The sequence below is a fragment of the Danio rerio genome, chromosome 9 (assembly GCF_049306965.1).
Source record: "Danio rerio strain Tuebingen ecotype United States chromosome 9, GRCz12tu, whole genome shotgun sequence".
Lineage (NCBI taxonomy): Eukaryota > Metazoa > Chordata > Actinopteri > Cypriniformes > Danionidae > Danio > Danio rerio.
In genome coordinates, this window is record NC_133184.1 from 937,718 (window position 1) to 948,964 (window position 11,247).

Here is an 11,247-nt window from a genome sequence, read left to right on the forward strand (position 1 = left end):
TAAAATGTAATCCTAAAAGTTCATTAAAAATGGCATTGTTCTTAAAAAGTTAAAAGAAAACTGCTGTACTCAAATGTAAAGTATTATCATAAAGTAGCCTACAGTATTCATCAAAACCTGCAAATGTTTCTTGGACCTCATGAATATAGGTTATACCGTATGTCATAATGTTCATTTATAACTCTGTTTGATACATTTTTTAATATATGACTTATTTGTATATCTTTGAAATCTAAACGTTTACTTGTATTTTGAATATATGAATTGGATTTACATATTTAAATTAGAAATTAGACCTGCTTTGAACAGTATAGAACATCTATACACACTCATTCACACTCATACACTATTTAGCCTACCCAATTCACCTGTACCGCAAGCTTTGGACTGTGGGGGAAACCGAAGCACGCAGAGGAAACCCATGTGAACGCAGGGAGAACATGCAAACTCCACACAGAAACGCCAACTGACCCAGCCAAGGTTCGGACAGCGACCTTCTTGCTGTGAGGCGACAGCACTACCTACTGCGCCACCGCGTCGTCAAGCCAAATATTTAAAAATATATATAATTTAATATAAAAAATATATGAATAATTTAATATAAATTAGAATATAAACTTAAGGGCGACTTAGTGGCTCAGTGGTTAGCACTGTTGCATCACTGCACAACTAATTTAGCCTGAGTGTATGAGAGTGTGTGTATAGGTGTTTCCCAGTACTGGGTTGTGGCTGGAAGGGCCTCCGCTGCGTAAAATATGCTGGAATAGTTGGCGGTTCATTCTGCTGTGGTGACCCCTTATTAAAAAAGGGACTAAGCTGAAGGAAAAAATAATAAATTAATGAAAAATAGAAAATTTGAGCTCAAAAATAGCTCTATTGCGGAGAATCAGTGCATCATCCCGTAAACGATTCTTATGAACAAATTGTTCAAACGAATCGATTCACCCAAATGAATTTAACTTCACAATCACAGTAACGGAGCTGCTCGTTGGAGGATCCCCACCCGTAAGCATGGCGGTGTGTTAGTGTGTATGTTTGTTCATAAACACTGGAGAGATATGGAAAACGCCAACAGGCGCTGCGACTGCTCAACATAACCGGAATATAACGTGCTTTGTGTCTGCGCGCCGGTACCGGAGGCTGTCCGCTGGGTATCTCCATGCACTCTTTGTTTGTTTACTCAAGTAATATGGTGAGCTGAGCTGAAGAAAAGCACAAGTTATTGCTGATAGCATCACCCATCCGCCGTTTCCCCGTACTAGTGCATTAATCGCCGGTGATCATGAGGCGCTGCCGCGGGCTCGTTTAAACGTTAATCGACACGTTTAAACGCCGCAAAACATGATCGTCATCATCGATATCATGAATGTGTGACTTTATTCTGATTTTTAATTTCCATCCGGAGAGATGCGCGAGTATAAAGTGGTGGTCCTCGGGAGCGGCGGGGTCGGTAAATCCGCGCTCACCGTGCAGTTTGTAACCGGGACGTTCATCGAAAAGTACGACCCGACCATCGAGGATTTCTACCGTAAGGAGATCGAGGTGGACTCGTCGCCGTCGGTGCTGGAGATCCTGGACACGGCGGGCACCGAGCAGTTCGCGTCCATGCGGGATCTCTACATTAAAAACGGCCAGGGCTTCATCCTGGTCTACAGCCTGGTGAACCAGCAGAGCTTCCAGGACATCAAGCCCATGAGGGACCAGATCATCCGAGTCAAGAGGTGAACGAGTCAGTAATAAGTCTGAGGTGTATTGACATGTCAAAGTGTGGGCAATGCTGTTAAAGAGAGAAATATACTGCAAATATTACACTGATAAGGGGTTTAAGCACAGTTGTGTGTCAACAGTGTGTGAATATCACCATCCGCTAATAATAAACATGAATTAATTTTATTTATTATAGCCACACTTGATTAAAAAGACAGAAACTACAAACGAATAATTGTAGTAATAGTAGTCATAGTAGTTATTGAATAATTGTAGTAGTCGTCATCGTAATAGAGATATTGAATAATTGTAGTAGTAGTCGTCTTAGTGGTTGTAATATTGGATAATTGTAGTCATAGTAATTATTGAATGATTGTAGTAGTTGTCATCGTATTGTAGTCCTTGTTATAGTAGTAATGTTGAATAATTGTAGTAGTTGTCATCGTATTGTAGTCCTTGTTATAGTAGTAATGTTGAATAATTGTAGTAGTTGTCATCGTATTGTAGTCCTTGTTATAGTAGTAATGTTGAATAATTGTAGTAGTTGTCATCGTATTGTAGTCCTTGTTATAGTAGTAATGTTGAATAATTGTTACAGTAGTCATTGTCGTAGTAATTGAATAATTGTAGTAATAGTAGTAGTTGTAGTAGCAGTAGTCGTCGTAGTAGTAATATTGAATAATTGTTGTAGTAGTCGTCGTCATTGTAGCAGTCGTTGTAGTAGTAGTAATATTGATTAATTATAGTAGTAGTAATAGTCGTCGTAGTAGTAATATTAAATAATTGTAGTAGGAGTAGTTGTCGTAGTAGTTGTCAAAGTACTAATGTTGAATAACTAGTAGTCATTGTTGTCATAGTAATTGAATAATTGTAGGAGTAGTAGTTGTATTAGCAGTAGTCGACATTATAGTAGTAGTCGTCAAAGTAGAACTGTTGAATAATTGTCGTAGTAGTAATCGTTGTAGTTATATTGAATACTTGTAGTAATAGTAGTAGTAGTCATCATTGTGGTGGTAGTAATATTGAATAATTGTAGTAGTTGTAGTAGCAGTAGTCGTCATAGTAGAAATGTTGAAAAATTGTCGTCGTCATTGTAGTATTAGTAATATTGAATAATTGTAGTAGTAATAGTAGTAGTAGTCGTCCTGGTCATAGTAGTAGTAATTTTGAATAATTGTAGTAGCAGTAGTCATCATCGTTGTCGTAGTAGTAATGTTGAATAATTATAGTAGTCGTTGTCATCATAGTAATTGAATAACTGTAGTAGTTGTTATAGTAGTAGTCGTAGTAGAAATGTTGAATAATTGTCTTAGTATTAGTCGACATCATTGTAGTAGTCGTTGTTGTAGCAGTAGTCATCATCATAGTAGTTGTAGTAGTAATGTTAAAATATTGTAGTAGTCATGGTTGTCGTCGTAGTAATTAAATCATTGTAGTAGTAGTTGTTGTAGTAGTCATCGTAGTAGTAATGATGAATAATTGTAGTAGTAGTCATTGTAGTCGTCGTCGTAGTAATAATGTTGAATAATTATAATAGTAGTCGTCGTTGTTGTAGTCGTTGTTGTAGTCGTTGTCGTTAGTAGTCTGCTGGAACTACTTTAGCTGTGTGCTTATCATGAGCCAATCAGAATCAAGCATTCAACAGAGCCAAAGTGTCTAATTTAATTTAAAGGTACAGTCCACCCAAAAACTGAATATTCTGTCATCGATTTCTCTTTTGTTTGAAACCTTTAGGAGTTTCTTTCTTCTGTTAAACACTAAAGAAGATATTTTGAAGAATGCTATAATTATTGACTTCCATTGTGGAAAAATAAATACTGTAGAAGTCCGTGGATACAGCATTCTTCAAAATATCTTCTTTTATGTTCAACTAAAACTCAACAAAACTCATAAAAGTTTGGGAAACACTTGAGGCAGAGTATAAAGTGAGTAAATGATCATTTTAAGTGAACGAACCCCTAAAATTTTCAAATCTTGTGGCAGTCCGTCACCTTTATGTGCATATCCAACACATTTAGAGCAATAATTTAGACACTAATCAACAATTGAAAGTCAAGACATTGTTCTCTAATTCTCAGTGTGTAACTGTGACGTAAACTGTGGTGTAACTCCACACTCCCACTAACCTCACATTCACCCTGAAAACAGTCTTCTGGACCACAGATATATTTATACAGAGCTGCAAACAGCACAGTGTTCCCACGCAAATAATACAGATCTGCTCTCTGCTGCTGCCGCTGCTCACGTAATATTGAATAATTGAATGAATGCATGAATATTTCAGACAGTAAAAGTGACGCATAATGAGGTGGAGATGGCGAATAAGAGACATTCTGCTCATGTTGAAGGACAGATAGTTGAAGAGCACAGTAAAACAGCGGGTTTACTGCATTTTTAATGTGTTACAGAAGTAAATGTCAAACACAAGAAACGGCGGAGAGCAAAGTTAAATCATCAATCATAAATTGGCATGAGTGTACAAAAAAACTTCTCCTTATGCATTAGTAGTAGTAGTTTTAGTAGTCGTTGTTGTATTCGTAGTCGTTCTAGTAGTAATAGTAGTTGTCGTTGTAGTACTAGTCTTAGTAGTCGTGATAATAGTTGTAGTTGTCGTCATAGCAGTAGTCGTTTTAGTAGTCGAAGTAGTAGTCGTAATAGTAGTTATAGTAGTTGTAGTAGTAGTAATAATAGTAGTAGTTGTCATCATAGCAGTAATCACAGTCGTTGTAGTAGTAGTCTTTATAATAGTAGCCGTAGTAATAGTAGTAGTTGTCGTCATTGTAGTAGTAGTCATCATCGTAGTAGTTGTACTAGTTGTAGTAGTAGTAGTAATAATAGTAGTAGTTGTCGTAGTAGTAGTCATCCTAGTTGTAGTAGTTTTAGTAGTAGTCGTCGTTGTTGTATTTGTAGTCATTGTAGTAGTTGTAGTAATAGTAGTAGTTGTCGTCATTGTAGTAGTAGTCATCATCGTAGTAGTTGTACTAGTTGTAGTAGTAATAATAGTAGTTGTCATCGTCGTCGTAGTAGTAGTCATCCTAGTTGTAGTAGTAGTAGTAGTCGTCGTTGTTGTATTTGTAGTCATTGTAGTAGTTGTAGTAATAGTAGTTGTCATTGTCGTTGTAGTACTAGTCGTAGTAGTAGTAGTTGTTGTCGTAGTAGTAGTCATTGTAGTAGTAGTAGTCTTCATAATAGTAGTAGTCGTAGAAGTAGTCGCAGTTGTAGTAATAGTAGTAGTAGTTGTCATTGTTGTTGTAGTAGTAGTCTTCTTAATAGTAGTAGTTGTAGTAGTAGTAGTTGTTGTCTTCGTCGTTGCAGTAGTAGTCATTGTCGTAATAGTAGTAGTAGTAGATGTCGTCATCGTCGTAGTAGTAGTTGTTGTAGTACTAGTAGCTGTTGTTGTAGTAGTAGTCGTCCTAGTAGTAGTAGTCATTGTAGTCGTCGTTGTAGTAGTAGTAGTCATCATAGTAGTAGTAGTTACAATGTTTTCTATTTACTTTATAGTCATTTGACAAATTAGAATTTTTCAGTAACACAATAGGTGCTTTTCCTAGTTTTTAGTTACTTTTATAATTATGTAACTCAGTTACTATTCGTGAGAAGTAACTATAACTCTCCTGCTATAACACTGCTCCCTAAAAAAGTAACTAGTTTCGTTACTTAGTTACTTTTTCTGGAAAGTAATGCATTACGTTACTTTTGAGTTACTTTTTCATACCGGGCTTGATCTCATTCAGAACTTGCCAGGGTTTTTCCTTTATTTACCAGAGGAGCTCTGCAATCAACAACACACTGCATAACCTTCATTAACCTTTACAAAACACACTCAAAAACGTATAATTTAGGACATGGATGCCTAAACTAGAGCCCACAGGCCGAAGTTGTCAACACAATGTTTTGTGAAAACAAATAAAGATTTGTGAGTTGGCTTTTTGGTTTATATAGGTTAATATTTAACTCTATAGAAGTGCCCTGCATGATATTTCAGTCAAGCAACAAGGCAGAAAATGTAAAACTGGCTCTCAGTTGGTTTAAACTGTAAGTACAGACACATATTTTGAGTCCCGAGCCACAAACTGTGTAAATGAGGGCCAGAACACGGCGATCCTGGAGGTGCTCCTAAACTCTGATGTCATTAGTGGTTTGCTAATAGCAGGGTGTGTCTGTGAGGGGTGTGGCTTCAGTAACTCCGCCCTCCTGTGGTTTGTGGTCGTGCACTTCCTCCTTTTTTCCTGGAGGAAAGCTGAACAATGCTGACACACTGGGAGAATCCTGAGAGTTCCTTTATATCAGCCCTGAGAAGTGTACAGTTCATAAAGATATGAAGATACAGGATGAGATAATTAAGGAAACTGATCAAAGAGAGCATGCTGTGTTGTGAATGCTGCCAGTTTTATCAGAGCTCGGCCTTGAGCGTCTTGTTTGCTTTATTTACTGCTGTAACATGGGTGGAATAATGCCTACGAATGTCATTAAAACAGAGCTTTATACAGTTAGTGTAGTTATTAAGCTTTTAGTCTGGGTGCACAAGTTCAAGACTTAAATGTGCCCTTTAGTGCATTGATTCAACAAGCATCAATTATCAAGTATAATAGTATATCAAAGTATCAAGTATAATAGTAGGGTTGTGATATAGTTTCACAAATATGAAATATTAATATTTAAGTAATATTAATATTTAAATTAGTCTGGAGAAAGTCTTGTTTTATTTCGGCTAGAATAAAAGCAGTTTTTATTTGTTTTAAGGTCATTTTAAGCTCAATATAATGAACCACCTTCAGCAATATTTCAGAGTTACTGCAGGGTCTTAAAAATTCTTAGGGGGTCTTAAAATCCAAATTTTAGACCTTAAAAAGTCTTAAATTTGTGAAAATATAGTGTTGTAGGTCTTAAATCTGTTTTAAACGAGTCCTAATTTTCCTTTGTTCATGTATTGCTACCCAATCTGGCCAAAACTCACACAATCACCAACAATCATCTCAATAAAACTTTAAACTATTTATTTAAAAAGGCCATTTTAACTCTGTTTACCATAATGGTTAAATTATTTTCCTTACAAAAAAAATTGTTTAAAAGTGCTCCATGTATTTACTGCTGAGGACACTGACCTGGACAGATTGTTGTGCATAGGTTTAGTTTATTGTAGTTTTTAAAAAATGTAAAACATTTGCTCAATTTTTATTTCATTTTTTAAAAAGTTTATGTTGGAATACAAGTAGAGCTTGCTCATCTTTACACAATAGTAAAAATATTTTGTTAAGAAATTTTTAAAATATATATATTTTTATTATTAATATATAATTGTATTATTAAATTTAGTTAATTACTTACCTATATATGTATGTGTATATATATATATATATATATATATATATATATATATATATATATATTAGGGATGCAACGTTACAGTTAGCCTACAGTTCAATACATACCTGGATTTATTTATTTATTTTTTTTACATGGTTTTCGCTTTGCTTCGGACAGTGATATCGCTGGGTGCTGCAGATGTAAAGTCTTGTTATACACGTGTAAAACATTGATTGCACACAGTTATTTTTTTTCACCGTTTTTTCCTTCATTGACGTTATATTTACCGGCAAAACTGAGATGTCCGCACTCCGCAGATTTGAAAGAGGCCGACGCTTCCTCGTACTGTTGCCTAACTTCACCGCCGCTCGCCATGTTAATGTGTGGAATGATGGTTAACCACCCCCTAACTTTAGAGCATAATGATTGGATATTTACTCACAGGGAGGAGTTTCCTCACCTCAGCTCGTAGACTTACACAATCAGTCAATTCAGGGAGATATAAAACACACATAAATGATTTAAACGTAAAACCGAGGAAACCGCAATTCACAAGCGCGTATTGAACCATGGATGACGTACCGAACGGTTCAATATTATTTTGAGAATCGTGGCATCTCTAATATATATATATATATATATATATATATATATATATATATATATATATATATATATATATATATATATATATATATATATATATACATTTTTTTTATTATTATTATTATTTTCTGTGATGGGCAAATAAAAATCTTTTCTATCTGGGCCATTTTAAGAAATCCTTTGCTTTTAGCCTTTTTTGAGTCTAAAATTTCATTCATAATGGTCTTAAAAATATCTTGGTGAAACCTGCAGAGCCCCTTATCTGTGTTGGATTGTCTCCAGAACAAACCACTGTTATACAATGACTTGCCTAATTACCCTAACTTTACCCTGATTACCCTAGTGAAGCCTTTAAATGTCACTTTAAGCTGAACACTAGTGTCTTGAAGAATATCTAGTCTAATATTATGTGCTGTCATCATGGCACAGAGAAAATAAATCAGTTATTAGAGATGAGTTATTAAATTATTATGTGCAGAAATGTGCTGAAATCTGTATGTGCTTGCGTGTGGTGCAGGTATGAGAAGGTTCCTGTGATCCTGGTGGGCAACAAGGTGGATCTGGAGAGCGAGCGGGAGGTGTCTGTGCAGGAGGGACAGGCTCTGGCCGAGGAGTGGGGCTGTCCCTTCATCGAGACTTCCGCTAAAAGCAAGACTATGGTGGACGAACTCTTCGCCGAGATTGTGCGACAGATGGACTACGCAGCACAGCCCGATAAAGACGATCCCTGCTGCTCCTCCTGCAATATACAATAACCCACACACACACACAGACTTGTTCTTATATCCCGGTGGGGACTCTCATAAACATGGTTCTACTATACAAAATGTAAATCCTCTTCTCTACGCCCTCACAGGAAACAATCTGCACTTTTACGTTTAACGTTCTGTCTGCTTTATGAGCATGTTTACCCACAGGGACCTCAATTTTGGTCCCCACGGTGACACAAGTCCCCATGAGTCTGTGTACATTCAGGTTTAAGTCCCCACCGGGATACAAAGACAAGTGCATACACATGCATACGGACCGGACACACTCACATTGGTTTTGGTGGTTTATGGGGACTCTCCACATCCGTAATCTATTTTATATAGTAAAAATACACTCACAAAAAACAACATTTTTATGATGAAATACTCTGTTAAGAACTGTTTTAAAGCGTTCTAAGTTAAAAGGACACAAGACATGTCCTCATAAACCCTCTCAATAAGTACAACTAGGTCACACCCATGTCATTATTCAAATTTTGGTCCTCGTAAACCACCAAAACCAGTATAAAAACATGTCGGTTTTGGTGTTTTATGAGGACTCTCCTTAGGCATAATGTATTTTATACAGTAAAACCTACTTAATATGTCCCAATCCCTAAACCCAACCCTTACAGGAAAAATGTGGCGCGATATTACTTCTAAAACACCCTGTTAAGTATGATTTTTAAAGCATTTTGAATTACAAGGACACAACATGTCCTCATAAACCCTCCTAATATGTACAACTAGGTCACACTTGTGTCCTCGTAAAACACCAAAAACCATAAACACACACATTTTAGTGGTTTATGAAGACTGTTCTTAGGCGTAATGTATTTTACATTCTAAAAACCACTTGTTTTATGGTCAAACCCCTAAAGTAACCCTCAAAATAAAAACGTGGCAAAATTTGAATGTGAAAAATCCCATTAAGTATGACTTTTAAGTGTTTTTAATTACAACGACACAAGGCATGTCCTCATAAACCACCTCAATGTTGAAACACCTAAATCATACCAATCTCATACAAATTTCTGTCACATTTGTCATACAAATTTCCTCATAAACCACCAAAACCAGTACACACACACACTCACATTTGTATTTGGTGGTTTATAAGGACTCTCCATAGGCATAATGTATTTTTTACATTAAAAACACTTATCGTTTGGCCCTACCCCTATTAACAACCCTCACAGAAAGCCTTTTTTTATTATTTTGAATAACGACGACACAAGATGTGTCCTTAAAAACCACCTTAATAAGTATAACTAGGTCACACCAATGTCATTATACAGATTGCTGTCCTCATAAACCAGCAAATCCAGTACAACATGTAATGTTTGGTGATTTATGAGGACTCCTCGTAGGTGTGATGTATTTCATACTGTAAAAACCAGATATTATATGTCCCCACTTCTAAACCCAACCTTCACAGGAAAAATGTGCCAAGATTTTAATGCGAAATCAAGTTTTGAGCATTTCAAATTATGAGGACTCAATTTATGTCCTGTTTAAACCACCTTATACTAACAACATGGTCCCTTTTTTACCACCAAAACCAGTACAAACACACACATACACGTTGGTGGTTTATGAGGACTCTCCATAGGCATAATGTGATTTACACAGTAAAAAAAAAACACTCATTTGACTCTACCCCCAATAATTAGTTAATTACAACTACACAAGGCATGTCCTCATAAACCACCTCAATGTTGTTACACCGAAATCATACAAATTTCTGTCCTCATAAACCACCAAAACCAGTACACACACTCAAACCCACACTACAGTAGCTTAATAGACCTTCTAGTGTCGGCAGTTGTCCATCGTTCGCATCTACAGACTGACTGGCATCATTGTGAGGAGTTTTCTGTCACTTTATATGTACGGACTGGCCCGCGGGAAGAGCACTTGCCTTAGTTTTTCACACTTTCTCCTGTTTCAGCGGGAACCGGTCTGACTGTTTGACCCTGTATTGATGATTTGATCTGAGTTTGTCTCCAGGTCAGAGAGAGAGTAAGAGATTTCTCAGCCATATGCTTGATATAGCCATATTTTAATTTAATGAGGACTTTAGAATTGTTCATTTAAGGAGTAGCTTTCTCCAAAATCAAGTTGAAAAGCTTTGTTCCAAAAGCCCAGAGTGAGCTTGGATTTGATGTATTGCCTGACTTGAAATTCTGGCTTTTTCATCTTGCAGTTTTTTATTTCTTTGTCCAAAATTGTGACTTTTTCTTGCAATTGTGAGTTTAAAGACATTTTTTCAGAATTACAAATATTGCAGATGATGTCTCTCAGTGGTTTTATATGATGCAGTTTCTGACATGTTGTTCTGTTTTCCATCTCACAACTGAAGTAATATCCCACATAAATGGCTTTATTTGCATTTTTAAAGACATGTTGCTCTCTTTTATTTATTTTTTTACCTTCGACTTGAGCTTTGTTCCAAGATCTACCAAAACAACGATCAAAAACAATCCCAAAGTGATTCTCTCAGATCATTTGTGATCTCCCAACTGAAGTTATGGCCCTCAAAACTCTCATTTTTGATGGATTTTTAATTCCATTTCTTCTTTTTCCTTCCACTTAAGCTTTGTTTCAAAACACAATGATAAAAACAGTCTTAAAGTGATCATCAAAGTCATAAATCTGACTTTTTCATCATCTAGCGTTGAGTTTTGGTTACAATTCTTCTCGTTTTTTTCCTCAGAATTGTGATTTCTGTCTTGCAGTTGTGAGTTTATAGGTAATATCACAGTTCTGACTTCGTCTTGTAGACTTTTTTATTCAGAAATGCAAATCTTGCAGATCATTTCTTTTACATTATGCAATTTCTGACATGTTGTTCTAACGTTTTTCATCTCACAACTGA

General features: G+C 36.1%; 1 protein-coding gene across 3 annotated transcripts in view; it reads left to right on the forward strand.

The window, feature by feature from the left end:
• Positions 1 to 10,769, forward strand: part of rap2aa (RAP2A, member of RAS oncogene family a) — a 23,116-nt gene extending 12,347 nt beyond the window's left edge. For 2 of the 3 annotated variants that reach the window (XM_073912389.1, XM_073912390.1), the window contains one exon: positions 8,138 to 10,769. In XM_073912389.1, the coding sequence (XP_073768490.1) occupies positions 8,138 to 8,375 (238 nt within the window). In that variant the 3' untranslated portion in view covers positions 8,376 to 10,769. Of the gene's footprint in view, positions 1 to 983; positions 1,722 to 8,137 lie in introns of those variants that run through there. The other variant, XM_003199163.6, reaches the window with a different exon arrangement.
• The last annotated feature ends 478 nt before the right edge of the window (positions 10,770 to 11,247 follow it).